The sequence below is a fragment of the Saimiri boliviensis genome, chromosome 14, assembly GCF_048565385.1.
Source record: "Saimiri boliviensis isolate mSaiBol1 chromosome 14, mSaiBol1.pri, whole genome shotgun sequence".
Lineage (NCBI taxonomy): Eukaryota > Metazoa > Chordata > Mammalia > Primates > Cebidae > Saimiri > Saimiri boliviensis.
The window spans coordinates 7,688,563-7,702,647 of NC_133462.1; the positions used below are offsets into that span (position 1 = coordinate 7,688,563).

The 14,085-nt window shown below is 53.9% G+C and overlaps 1 protein-coding gene across 1 annotated transcript in view; it reads right to left on the reverse strand.

Moving 5' to 3' along the window:
* Nucleotides 1–14,085, reverse strand: part of MYBPC2 (myosin binding protein C2) — a 38,572-nt gene that overhangs the window by 23,503 nt on the left and 984 nt on the right. Inside the window, exons 2-12 of the mRNA XM_003940397.4 lie at nt 11,732–11,809; nt 11,129–11,215; nt 10,360–10,508; nt 9,799–9,916; nt 9,032–9,080; nt 8,821–8,880; nt 6,488–6,681; nt 5,293–5,425; nt 3,663–3,787; nt 3,465–3,570; nt 1,083–1,255 (exon numbers count right to left, since the gene is read on the reverse strand). Of these exons, the coding sequence (XP_003940446.1) occupies nt 1,083–1,255; nt 3,465–3,570; nt 3,663–3,787; nt 5,293–5,425; nt 6,488–6,681; nt 8,821–8,880; nt 9,032–9,080; nt 9,799–9,916; nt 10,360–10,508; nt 11,129–11,215; nt 11,732–11,809 (1,272 nt within the window). The remainder of the gene's footprint in view (nt 1–1,082; nt 1,256–3,464; nt 3,571–3,662; nt 3,788–5,292; nt 5,426–6,487; nt 6,682–8,820; nt 8,881–9,031; nt 9,081–9,798; nt 9,917–10,359; nt 10,509–11,128; nt 11,216–11,731; nt 11,810–14,085) is intronic.

Here is a 14,085-nt window from a genome sequence, read left to right on the forward strand (position 1 = left end):
TCAGATTTTTTTTTTTTGAGATGAAGTTTCGCTCTTGTTGCCCAGGCTGCAGTGCAATGGCGCGATCTCGGCTCACTGCAACCTCCGCCTCCTGGGTTCAAGCAATTCTCCTGCCTCAGCCTTTTGAGTAGCTGGGATTACAGGCTTGTGCCACTATGACCGGCTAATTTTGTATTTTTAGTAGAGATGGGGTTTCTCCATGTTGGTCATGCTGGTCTTGAACTCCTGACCTCAGGTGATCTGCTCACCTCAGCCTCCCAAAGTGCTGGGATTACAGGCATGAGCTACTGTGCCCAGCTTTTTTTTTTTTTTTTTGAGACGGAGTTTCGCTCTTGTTACCCAGGCTGGAGTGCAATGGCGCGATCTCGGCTCACCGCAACCTCCGCCTCCTGGGTTCAGGCAATTCTCCTGCCTCAGCCTCCTGAGTAGCTGGGATTATAGGCACGCACCACCATGCCCAGCTAATTTTTTTTTTTTTTGTATTTTTTAGTAGAGACGGGGTTTCACCATGTTGACCAGGATGGTCTCGATCTCTTGACCTTGTGATCCACCCGCCTTGGCCTCCCAAAGTGCTGGGATTACAGGCTTGAGCCACCGCGCCCGGCCCTTTTTTTTTTTTTTTTTTTTTTTTAAGATGGAGGCTTGCTCTGTTACCCAGGCTAGAGTGCAGTGGTACAATCTCTGCTCACTGCAACCTCCACTTCCCGGGTTTAAGTGATTCTCCTGCCTCATCCTCCTGAGTAGCTGGGATTACATGAGCGAGCCACCACGCCCAGCTAATTTTTGTATTTTTAGTAAAGACAGGGTTTCACCAGGTTGGCCAGGATGGTCTCAAACTCCTGAGCTCAAGTGATCCACCCACCTTGGCCTCCCAAAGTGCTGGGATTACAAGCTCGAGCCACCATGCCCAGCTGGATTCAAAATGTACTTCGAAGCTGGAGCCACCAGGACTCGCTGGTGGGTTGAACACAGGGTGTGTGGGAAAGAGAGGAGTCGGGAACAACATCCAGACTGGGGACCTGAGCAACCTCAAGCTGTGTGGAGAAGCGTACGTACTCCAGCCCCGCCTGGAGGCCCCGTACCTTCCACAATCAGCTCAGCCTCACACTGGCCACCATTGGTGATGACCTGGTAACGACCTCTGTCCTCCAGGGTCACATCGGAGTAGATGAGGAGATGGCGCTTCCCGTCCTTCTTGAAGCGGTACCGGGCCTTGAAGGAATCCTCCCGAGTCAGTTCCACACCATCTTTCGTCCTAGGTGGGTAAGGCACAGAGCGGGACATGAGACAGCACAGCCCTGGGTCTAGGTCTCGGATAGCCAGTTGGGGGCCCACGAAGAGGGGTCAGAAGGGAGGTCCCAGGAGGATGGAGACATAAACGATGGCAGAGGCATCTTGAGTGGTGGATGGGTCATAGGTCAGGCGAAGGGGAGAGAGAGGGCCGGGCACGGTGGCTCACGCCTGTAATTCCAGCACTTTGGGAGGCTAAAGTGGGTGGATCACCTAAGGTCAGGAGTTCAAGACCAGCCTGGTCAACACAGTGAAACCCCATCTCTACTAAAAATATAAAAAATTAGCCAGGCATGGTGGTGAGCACCTATAATCCCAGCTTCTTAGGAGGCTGAGGCAAAAGAATTGCTTGAACTCAGAGGCGGAGGTTGCAGTGAGCCGAGATCATGCCATTGCACTCCAGCCTGCGTGACAGAATGAGACTTCATCTCAAAAAAAAAAAAGGTGGGTTGCGGGGAAGAGAGGAGGAGGGGGTCACAGGCCACATTCAGTTAATTATTGCCTTAAGGTACTGGCTGGAAGTCAGGGGACACAAAAAGATGTCACGGGGAGAGTTCAGCACAGAGGAAGCCCTCGGGCATCAGAGAAACGTCAAATGTCCAAATGTCGTGGCCTCTGTCAATGGTTTTCCCTTTCCAGGGCACCTTCCCCTTCTCTCTTCGCTACACCTTTGTGTCATTCAGATCTCAGCTCAACTGTCATCTCCTCCAGGAAGCCTTCCTTGACCTCCTGAGTGCCTTTCTCCTAGGGAGCTGTTACAGCATCCATTACTGCTCCTTTCAAACCAGTCTCAAAGGCCAGGCGCAGTGGCTCACACCTGTAATCCCAGCACTTTGGGAAGTCGAGGCGGGTGGATCATGAGGTCAAGAGATCGAGACCATCCTGGCCAAGAAGGTGAAACTTGTTTTTTTGAGACTCTGTCTCAAAAAAAAAAAAAAAAGGCCGGACACAGTGGCTCATGCCTGTAATCCCAGCACTTTGGGAGGCCGAAGCGGGCAGATCACGAGGTCAAGAGATCAAGACCATGGTGAAACCTGGTGTCTAAAAAAAAAAAAAAAGTCTCAAAATGGAACTTTTAAGTGTATTTATGTGATGACTTGACTAATGCCTATCTCTGCCTCCTGTACACACACACACACCACCACCGCCACCACCACCACCGCCACCACCAAATTATCATATTATAAATGCCATGACGGCAGGTACCATGTTGACCGTTTTGTCTCCCCTTTATGTCTCTGATATGTAGAAGGGTGCCACCACACAACGAGGGCTTGTTAAATATTTGCTGGATGGGTGAATAGGTACAGAGATGATGAATGGATGGGTAGATGGTGGGCAAGTAGGCAGGTGAGTGAGTAGGTGGATGGATAGATCTCTCGATGGTGACCTAAATGGAAGAGTAGATAGATGAATGAGTAGATGGATGAATGGGTTAATGGGATGGATGGATGGATGGATGGATGGATGGATGGATGGATGGATTGATAGATGGATGAATGAGTGGATGGATGGATGAGTGGACTGATGGATGGTTAAGTAGATGGATGAATGATTAAGTGGATGGATGGATGGATGGATGGATGGATGGATGGATGGACTGATGGATGGACTGATGGATGGATGAATGGTTAAGTGGATGGATGGATGGATGGATGGATGGATGGATGGATAGATGAGTAGATGGATGGTTAAGTAGATGGATGGATGGATGGATAGATGAATGGATGAGTGGATGGATGGATGGATGAATGGATGAATGGTTAAGTGGATGGATGGATGGTTAAGTAGATGGATGGATGGATAGATGGATCAGTGGATGGAGGGATGGTTAAGTGGATGGATGGATAGATGGATGGATGAATGGATAAGTGGATACACAGATAGGTGGAACAAGGGACAGATGATTGGTCAAATGAATCAATATTTAATGGAACAGGCGGGATCAGGAAAAGGACCCTGAGGATGACAGGATGGGTAGATGTCAGAAATTCTAGAAAGAATTTTAGGTGAAGGTAAGGATTTATAGAGAAAAGCTGAGATATCCTGGTGGTAACTACAGAGTAAAGGTCAGAAATCTCCAAGAGAGGTTACAGGAGGTTCCATAAAGATCAGGGCAGAGGCAAAGAAGCTGTATGCTCCTGTGTGGAGATGAGGGATCAAGAGTCACTTACCACATCACCTGGGCACCCTCTTCTGACACCTCCACTGCCATTTCCACCCGGTCACCCACAAACACCTGCTGGTCCTCAAGAGGGGTGACAATCAGGACTGGAGGTTCTGTGGAGCAGGGGGACAGGAGGTCAGTCGTTTCAGGACCCCCTCCAGAGTTCCAGTCCCTCTCCACGCTCAGGCCTGGATGCCAGCCTCACCTTTGACGAAGAGCTCAGTGAAACACTTCTCATCCTTGACGGCCACTTCATAGGCGGCGTCATCTGCCAATGTGCACTTGTTGATGGTGAGAATTCGCTTCTTACCAACGTTCTCAAACACGTACCTGATGCAAAAGTCTCATGTCAAACCAGGGCACGGAGCACCCACCCAGAGCTTCCACCTCGTCCTGGGGTAGCTCTGCTCACCTGATCTCAAGGCAAGTCTCTCTCTCTCTCTGACAAGTCTCTCTCTCTCTCTCTCAGAGCCAAATTGTGTGGGAAGAAATTGAGGGCCCGGTTTCAATTATCTACTTATTTTTATTTATTTTCGAGACAAGGTCTCACTCTGTCACCCAGGCTAGAGTACAGTGGTGCAATCATAGTTCACTGCAACCTAGACTTCCTGGGCTCAAGCGATCCTCCCACCTCAGCCCCTGAGTAGCTGGGATCACAGGTGCACACCACCATACCCAGCTAATTATGATCATTATGGGAAATTTAGAAAACACAGCCAAGGCTGGGCACAGTGGCTCACACCTGTAATCCCAGCACTTTGGAAGGCCAAGGTGGGAGGATCACTTGAGGTCAGGAGTTTGAGACCAGCCTGGCCAACATGGTGAAACCCCATCTCAACTAAAAGTACAAAAAAATTAGCCTGGTATTTGCCCCGGCAAATATCCTTGTAGCTAACAATGCTCAGTCATGATAGCTGCTCACAATACGTACCTAGGATTGCACAACCCGAACGCTTTTTAATACATTGCCCTTAGGAGACTCACCAATTTACATTCCCACCAGCCATGTTTGTGCTGTTCTTCTCCAGCACTGGGTTTGAGAATTTCGAAAGGTTTTGCCAGTTTGGAGAGCAGAGATACTTGTGTTTCCATTTTCTTCTCTTTTCTTTTTTTTTTTTTTTTTTTGAGACAGGGTCTTTCTCTGTTGCCCAGGCTGGAGTGTAGTGGTGCCTTCAGAGCTCACTGCGGCCTCAGCCTCCCAGACTTGGGCAGTCCTCCTGCCTTAGACCCTCAAGCAGCTGGGACTATGCCTGGCTAATTTTGGTGTTTTGAGACGGAGTCTCGCTCTGTTGCCCAGGCTGGAGTGCCGTCACGTGATCTAGGCTCACTGCAACCTCTGCCTCCCAGGTTCCAGCGATTCTCCTGTCTCAGCCTCCTGAGTAGCTAGGATTACAGGTGCATGCTGCCACACCCGGCTATTTTTGTTATATTTTAATAAAGATGGGGTTTCAGCATGTTGCCCAGGCTGGTCTCGAACTTCTGAGCTCAGGTAATCCACCCTCTTTGGCCTCCCAAAGTGCTTGGATTACAGGCATGAGCCACCACGGCCAGCCTTAATTTTGTTTATTTTTTGTAGAGGTGTGGTTTTGTTGCGTTGTCCAGGCTGGTCTTGAACTCCTGGGTTCAAGCAATCTTCCCACCTCAGCTTCCCAGAGTGCTGGGATTACAGATGTGAGCCACCACACCTGGCCTAGTCTATTTTTCTAGTGAGGTATTTGTACTTTTCATACAGGGGTGAGTGTGCCCTCTCTGGGTAAGAGTGATGGGCCTTGTCTCCGGGCGTTTTCTCTGGACTGGGATCTCCCCCACACAGGGACCGCCCACCCCACACATACTTGCTGCTTGGTTTGATCTCCTGGCCGTTCTTGTACCACTTGAGGGGCAGGTCTGGGTCGCTGATCTCTACCATAAGCTTGATCTTGTTGCCTCTGTCCACTTGGTAGGCTGGATCCAGCTTCTTTGTGAATGCTGGAGATGGAAGCGTGCAGAGGGGACGCAAGCCAGTGGTCCTCACTGCCCTGGTCATCCCCAAAGGCACCACATCTCCCTCCCCAGGCCAAGAGCTCTCCAAGGTCAAAGTGAGGAAGTCAGGAGGCCTCCTATGAACTTGGAGGTCCCTGAGAACTCCCTTGGTGGTGATGCAGGGCAGGGGGCCCCACAGTGGGGCTTAGCCTGCAAGGGCTCTTGGCCTCACCCAGGAAAGAAGTCAAGGGCAAGCCAGCGGAAGGTAGAGAAAAACAGCTTGCTTGCTTGCTTTATTTTTTGAGACAGAGTCTCACTGCATCCCCCAGGCTAGAGTGCCGTGAAACAATCTCGGCTCACTGCAACCTCCACCTCCCGGGTTCAAGCGATTCTCCTGCCACCACCTCCCGAGTAGCTGTGATTACAGGCGCATGCCACCACACTCGGCTGATTTTTGCATTTTTAGTAGAGATGGGGCTTTCACCATGTTGGCCTGGCTGGTCTCGAACTGCTGACCTCAGGGGATGTGCCCCACCTCAGCCTCCCAAAGTGCTGGGATTACAGGTGTGAGCCACTGCGCCCAGCCCAAAAACAGCTTTATTGAAGCGGCAGTGTGACGGCCCCCCCGACTGCTCCTGCAGAACAGGGTTACCCCACAGACAGAGAGCAACCGCTTCAGGCAATGCTGCAGTCAGACTGGTACCCACTTTTAATTACCCGTAGATTATGGAGTGGGTTATACAGAAATTGCTAGGAAAAGGGTGGTAACTTTTGGGTGGTCTGTTTGTTGCCATGGAAAGGGGCAGTAACTCCCAGCTGTTGCTATAGCCATGGTTAACTGACAGGGTACACTGGTGGGCGTGTCCGATGGAAAGCTGCTGCCACCCCGTCCCTGTTTTAGCTAGTCCTCAATTTGGTCCGGTGTCCAAGGCCCACCTCTGGAGTTGGGTCTTGCCTCCGACCTCATTGGGACCTCGAAAAGATAGGTCTGGGGGCCCAACCATCAGATACCCAAGAGGCTGGGGGTCCCAGGGTGCAGGGCCCAGCTCCCCCCAGACCAGGGCTGACCTGCACTCTTTTTGACCTCGACCTTGGCCTTCTTCAGCCGCTTCAGCATGCCGCGGAGGTCGGTGATGCCATACTGGAAGGCGATTTTCTCATACTCGCTCTTCTTCGCCCCTTTCAGGAGCTCCCAAATCTCCGGGGGGATACCGAGGTCATCGTCGTCTTTCTTTTTCTTCTTCTCCGCCTCAACCACCTCCCTGGGGGGTGGGGGAAGACACAGGGGCCATGAGGGAGAGAGGAGGGGAGGGTGTCCCTCTGCCTTCTTCACTCACTCGCTCTGCGACTCACTCAAGTCCCCTTCCCTTTAGGGGCCTTATTCCTTCCTGCCTGGTCAATTGTCCCAGCCTCCTCCTGGGGTCTCCTGGCCTCTTCCCGGCATGGTCCCCACTGGGTATTTCTTTTTTGTTGTTTCTTTTTGAGACGGAGTCTTACTCCACTGCCCAGGCTGCAGTGCAGTGGTGTGATCTCAGCTCACGGCAACCTCCACCTCCCGAGTTCAAGCGATTCTCCTGCCTCAGCCTTCCAAGCAGCTGGGATTACAGGTGCCCGCCATCACTTCTGGCTGATTTTTGTATTTTTACTAGAGGTGGGGTTTTGCCATGTTGGCCAGGCTGGTCTCAAACTCCCGACCTCAAGTGATCTGCCCGCCTCGGCCTCCCAAAGTGCTGGGATTACAGGTATGAGCCACCACACCCAGTCCATGGAGTATTTCTTACCATTTTTTTTCCCATATTTTCTTATTTCCATAGATAACTGGGGAAATTACTACACAGCTGGGTGAATACACTGATGGGAGGTAGCCAAGGGAGCAGCTGGCTAGCTGGAGACAGAGTGATGAATCCATCAGTAAATGGACTTGTCAGGGCTGCGGTTATGGGGATTGATGGGCAAGGGAAGGATGGGTAAGTGGACCAGCAGATAATGCATATGAGATTGCCAATATTTAATTTTTTTTGAAACAAAATCTCACTCTGTTGTCCAGGCTGGAGTGCAGTGGTGTGATCATGGCTCACTGCAGCCTTGATCTCCTGGGCTCAGATGAGCCTCCTATCTCAGCCTCTTAAGTAGTTAGGACCGCAGGCATATGCCACTATGCTCCTATGCTCTGCTAGTTTTTCTTTCACCTTTTTTTTTTTTTTCAGAGTCACGGTCTCCCTATGTGGCCCAGGCTAGTCTTTTTTTTTTTTTTTTTTTTTTTTTTTGAGACGGAGTTTCGCTCTTGCTACCCAGGTTGGAGTGCAATGGCACGATCTCGGCTCACCGCAACCTCCGCCTCCTGGGTTCAGGCAATTCTCCTGACTCAGCCTCCTGAGTAGCTGGGACTACAGGCACGCGCCACCATGCCCAGCTAATTTTTTGTATTTTTAGTAGAGACGGGGTTTCACCACGTTGACCAGGATGGTCTCGATCTCTCGACCTCGTGATCCACCCGCCTCGGCCTCCCAAAGTGCTGGGATTACAGGCTTGAGCCACCGCACCCGGCCCCAGGCTAGTCTTAAACTCCTGGGCTCAAGCGATCCTCCCGCTTCAGTCTCCCAACATGCTGGGATTATAGGTGTGAGCCACTGTACCCAGGCTTTCAATCATCTTTTACCTACAGAACATCAATTTCACATAGCTCAGTCTAACAGAGGGCTATCTGTGTGGATGGGTGTGTCAACTGCTCACCTGTTCATTGGTGAACTCAGCTGCCTATTCACGAACCCATCCCTTCATCCTGCACCCACCCTTTCCATCCATCCACTTCCCCGCCTGTTGAGGCACCCATACTCCCGCCTCTCCACCACCCATTCATCCGTACCACCCACCCACCTTCCCACCTGTCTGTCCACCTGCACCTGCATCTCCCAATGAAATCTAACATCCCACTCGCCCGTTACTCATCCACCTACCCACGTAGCCAGGCTGACTGTAATGGCAGACGGGCAGGTAAACAGGCGGGAACATGATGGTTAACGGATGGATATGTAGGTAGACAAATTAGCGACTGGACGGGTAGGCGAATGAATGTATTAGTAGATGGATAAACAGGCAAATGACTGGATGAATGGGTGAGCGGATGGACTGGCAGGTGGACAAGTGGATGGATGGATGGATGGGAGGGTGAGTAGGTGGAGGTGCAGGTGAACTAGAGTCTGTGTGACCTGAGAGTGGGTAGGAGAATGGTGGGTTAAAGGGTGGGGAGGTGGGGGAACTCATGGCAGCTGGTGACTGGGTGGGGCTGTGGGTAGAGGGATAGGCAGTGGGTTTAGGAGGAGACAGGGGCCATGGAGCTCCAACCACCACCTCCTCCCCTTGATCCCTCTTCTCCTGTCTGTCCCAGGTCTGGGGCTCACCTCTTCTTCAACAGGCCACTGAAATCCAGCTCACCTGCAGTATCCGACTTCCCTTCACCCCTGTGGCCATTGAGAGGGGGTGTAAGTCTTGACCTCTCAGATTCACCCCAGGATCCCCACTCCTTGCCTTCCCCAGTCCTCCCTTTTCCCCCTCCCAAGGGAGAGTCTTCCACGGTCCTTGGGACCCTGGTAAGGGCCTGGGGTCACTTACGAACGCTTGAAGCTTTCTAGACTCTGCCCAGAGGCATCCTGACGGGGTGCTGGGGAGAGGTGGTGGGAGAAGGGAAGGTGAGGCCAGGGCTGATCTAAGACTGAGAGCCGGTCCCCAGGCTGGCACAACCCCTTCCAGGCCCCCTTCTTCCATCTGTTGAACCAGCACACCCTCACTAAGGCCTGGGCACCCTCTAGTTCTAGAAGAGCTCACACTCATTTCCCTGGCTGCCACGCTCCACCCTCTCTCAGCAGCCTACACCCCCCGCACCTGGATCACCATGTCTTTCTCCCCGGGCCTGGACAATCTCATTTCCTGTGCACCCCACATTTAAGCCCTCACACATTCTGGGCTGCAGACCCCCAGGGCCCAGACACACTTGGGGGTCCATATATGTGCCCTCGAATCCATGTAACTGCCTGTTAATCCTGTACACCCTCGCCCTAAACCCACACACCCTTATTCTCTAAACCTGGATACCCTCACTTCCCAAGCCTTTATGCCTACTTGCTCAGTCCTGGAATGTGCATAACTCACCTCCTAAGCTTTTGCAGTGCATCCCCAAACCCTGAACACGTTCACCCCCCAAATCCAGACCTCCTCCCATGCTAAGCTAAGTCTCCCCGAGTTTGAATATTCTGACTCCCGAATCTGCACTCCCTCCTCCAAAAACCTATGCCTGTGTGCTCTCCAGACACCTGGCTGGTACACCTGTCCTCCTCCCCCAGAGGCAGAACCCTCTGCTTTCCCACCCCGCACCAGCATACCCTCCACATCGATGTTGAAGCCACAGCTGTCACAGGCGTCCTTGGCTTTGACCTCGAGGCGGTAATCCCCACGATCCCCCAGTACCACCTTCCCGATGTGCAGCTCCACGGTGTACACCTGTGTCCAGGATGGGGGGCGTGGGTGCACGGGACCACCCTCTAGCGCCACCCCATATTCCCCAGAGTCCATTCATAGTTGGTCTCCAAGTCTTCACCCCGACCCCATGGGGGGACGGGCAATGGAGACCGAGAGGGGCTCAGCACCTGGTGACCAGCTCTGTCTCCTCACACCTGACCCTTCGGAACTTCTGGGGCCCATGTCCCTGGCTCCCTCAGGCCTTGCTGGGAGGGAGCTTGCTGACCAAGCCCAGGTGCATCCTGCCCCACGCCAGGTACCCTCCTCTCTGCCCCCCATAATCTCTCCCCAGAGGGCCCACTCCCCAACACCCCATCTCCGGTTCCAGGCCCACAGTGATGCCTCAGACAATGGGGCTTCTGAGAAGCATGTCCGGCACAACCCCCAGTCCCGCCCGCTGGCCCTCGGTCCCAGGGTGTCCTCACATTGCTGGCGGAATCGTGGGACTCCTTGAAGGAGAAGCGGGCGCCACTCTTGATGCCCAGCTCCAGCCACTTCCCCTTGAACCACTTGATGGTTGGTTTGCCCGGGAGCTCCTTCCCGTTCACCTTGGCCACAACCACCACGTCCTGCCCTACACGAGATGAGTAACGGGGCAGAGTGGGAGGAGGCTCAGGCAGGAACCTAAGGCTCTCCAGAGGGAGACTGAGGGTGAGAGACCCCCCCTCCTCCCTCCTACCCAGGAGTCCTGGCCTCAGCTCCCTCCTCCCTCAGACCCAGGGGTCCAGACCCCAGCCCCTCCTCCCTCAGACCCAGGAGTCCAGTCCCCAGCCCCTCTTCCCTCAGACCCAGGGGTCCAGCCCACAGCCCCTCCTCCCTCAGATCCAGGGGTCCAGACCCCAGCCCCTCCTCCCTCAGACCCAGGGGTCCAAACCCCAGGCCCTCCTCCCTCAGACCCAGGGGTCCAGGCTCCAGCCCCTCCTCCCTCAGACTCAGGGGTCCAGGCCCCAGGCCCTCCTCCCTCAGACCCAGGGGTCCAGGCCCCAGCCCCTCCTCCCTCAGACTCAGGGGTCCAGGCCCCAGCCCCTCCTCCCTCAGACTCAGGGGTCCAGGCCCCAGGCCCTCCTCCCTCAGACCCAGGGGTCCAGGCCCCAGCCCCTCCTCCCTCAGACTCAGGGGTCCAGGCCCCAGCCCCTCCTCCCTCAGACTCAGGGGTCCAGGCCTCCAGCCCCTTCTCCCCAGGGTTCCCCTCACCATTCTCCACTGAGACCGAGTCTGGCTTCTTCAGGAAAATTCCAGTAGGCTCCTCTGCAGTTGGGGACGGGTCCTCAGGTGGAGCTTCTGCTCAGGGGACAGGATTAGGATGAGGAAGTCTGAGATGGGCTGGGGAGGGGACAGTGGGCCGCTTTGGGGAAGGGACTTAGAGACAGAGAGGGACCCTCTGCTCAGAAACCAAACATCATGCGGGTGAAATGGCTTTTCCTGGCCTGGGAAAGGCCACTGGTCAACCTTGTGGCTGTGTGACCTTGGCCAGACTCCCCCACCCCTTTGGGCCTCGACTTCTTCATCTGAAGGTCACTCAATGGACCTTTGGGGTGGGAGACGTTTAGAGATTGGGGCAGAACTTGGCGATCAATCAGCCAGTTGACAGGAGCTGAAGCCAGCCGAGGTGCTGGGCTCTTCGTGGGGGTGCCAGGGAGCCCCAGGAAGCCTGGGAGCATGGGAGGCGTAGGTCAGCCCTGGGGCTATGTGGGCACAGATTCAAGGACAGAGGCTGGGGGAAGGCCGGGGTGCGGTGCGTCGGGGAGGATGGAGATGAGAAACCAGGCCAGCTGAGCCCAGGGGACACCTCCTCACCTTTGGGGGCCTCTGCAGGCGCCTCCTTAGGGGGAGCCTCCTTGGGGGCTTCTTTGCCTTTGGGGGCCTTTTTGGCCACTGTAAGGTAGGGGACATTCACCGTTGAGCATGCAGTCAGAACACTCCTCCCTCTGACCCAAAAGTCCAGGCCCCCAGCTCCTTCTCCCTCAGACCCAGGAGTCCAGGCCCCCAGCCCCTCCTCCCTCTGACCCAAAAGTCCAGGCCCCCAGCCCCTCCTCCCTCAGACCCAGGAGTCCAGGCCCCCAGCCCCTCCTCCCTCAGACCCAGGAGTCCAGGCCCCCACCCTAGGTATAAATTTATCTGAGAATCTGCGGGATCGGGTTTCCCTTACCCCCAGCAGGCCCTGCCCCATCTGCCCAGGCCACCAGGCCCTGACCTTTTGGGTCCAGGGGTATAATTAGCTCTCCCTCCGGGCTGGAAACTGGACACCTGGTGCTGACCCCAGCATCCTTCCCTGCCCTGCCTGCTGTTCCTTGCTGGATGGGTCTGTAGCTACAGCAGGGGCCGGACCTACCCCACAGCCTGCTCGGCCTGATGCCAGTGGACCACACATCCCAGGAGGGGGTCTGCCCAGCGGTGTGTGTCTCCTGCGGTGAGTTCCTCATAGAAAGCCTCATCTCCATAGAGAGTGTTCCCCAGTCCCAATCAAACAAGGTCCCCAAACCCCACAGAAAAGACCCCATTCCCGATATGAAGAAAGCCTCCTAATTCCTACACAGGGAAACCTCAGTGCCCATAAAAATGAAGCTCCCCAACCCTTAATACAGAGACATCTCCTGTGACTCCATGCAGATGGGAACCACTAATCTTTTTTTTTTTTTCTTTTTTTTTTGAGATGGAGTCTTGCTCTGTCACCCAGGCTGGAGCACAGTGATGCAATCTCAGCTCACTGTAACCTCTGCCTCCCAGATTCAAGCAATTTTCCTGCCTCAGCCTCTTGAGTAGCTGGGATTACAGGCATGAACCAGCACGCTGGCTAATTTTTGTATGTTTAGTTACAGACAGGGTTTCACTGTGTTGGTTAGGCTGGTCTCGAACCCCTGACCTTGTGAATCATCCGCCTCGGCCTCCCCAAATGCTGAGATTACAGATGTGAGCCACCGCGCCTAGCCAGAACCACTCATCTTTATGCCCACAATCACCCCATATCCTACAAAGAAAGCGCCTAAGAGTCTGTTTGTTTTCCCCAAGCAGTATCTTGCTCTGTCTCCTAGGGTAGAGTGCAGTGGCAAGATCTAGGCTTACTGCAATCTCTGCCTCCCAGGCTCAAGTGATCCTCCTGCCTCAGACTGCTGAATAGCTGGGACTACAGGCACACACCCACAAGCCCAGCTAGGTTTGTGTTTTTTGTAGAGACAGGGTTTCACGATGTTGGCCAGGCTGGGCTTAAACTCCTGGGCTCAGGCGATCCACAAACCTTGGGCACCCAAGGTGCTGAGACTACAGATGTGAGCCACTGAACCGGGAAATTTTTATTATTGCTTTTGAAACAGGGTCTCACTCTGTCACCCAGGCTGGAGTGCAGTGGTATGATCACAGCTCACTGCAGTCTCGACTGCCCAGGCTCAAACGATCCTCCCGTCTCAGCCTCCCAAGTAACTGGGACTATAGGCATGCACCACTACACCTGGTTAATTTTTAACTGTTTGCAGAGACAAGGTCTCTACATGGGGTCCAGGCTGGTCTTGAACTCCTAGTCTCACGCAATCCTCCTGCCTCGGCCTCCCAAAGTGCTGGGATGACAGGTGTGAGCCACTGCACGTGGCCCCCTCTGAGTCTTCGCTCCAAGAAGTGGCCCAGACCCTGCTGGGAGGATGCCATCCCTGAATGTGGACCCAATCACGTGAAAAGGCCCCCCAGTCTGGGCAGACCCAGGGGCTCACATCTATCATCCCAGCACTTTGGGAGGACGAGGCGTGTGGATCACCTGAGGTCAGGAGTTCGAGACCAGCCTGGCCAACATGGGGAAACCCAGTTTCTAATAAAAATATAAAAATTAGCCAGGCATAGTGGTGCACACCTGTAATCCCAGCTACCTGAGGCAGGAGAACTGCTTGAACCCGGGAGGTGGAGGTTGCAGTGAGCCGAGATTGCACCACTGCAGTCCAGCCTGGGCAACAGAGCAAAACTCCATATACAAAAAATGTAAAAAAATAAAAAAGTAAATAAATAAAGACCTCCCCAGTCTACACACATAGGACCCCCATCCTCATCAAGCAAAAGGAATCCAACTTACAACCCCATCTCCATGAGAGATGGGTGTCCCCAATCACAAGTAATCACTTACCTGCAGAGTGAAGGGGATCCCTCATCCCACACAGATATGAGACCAC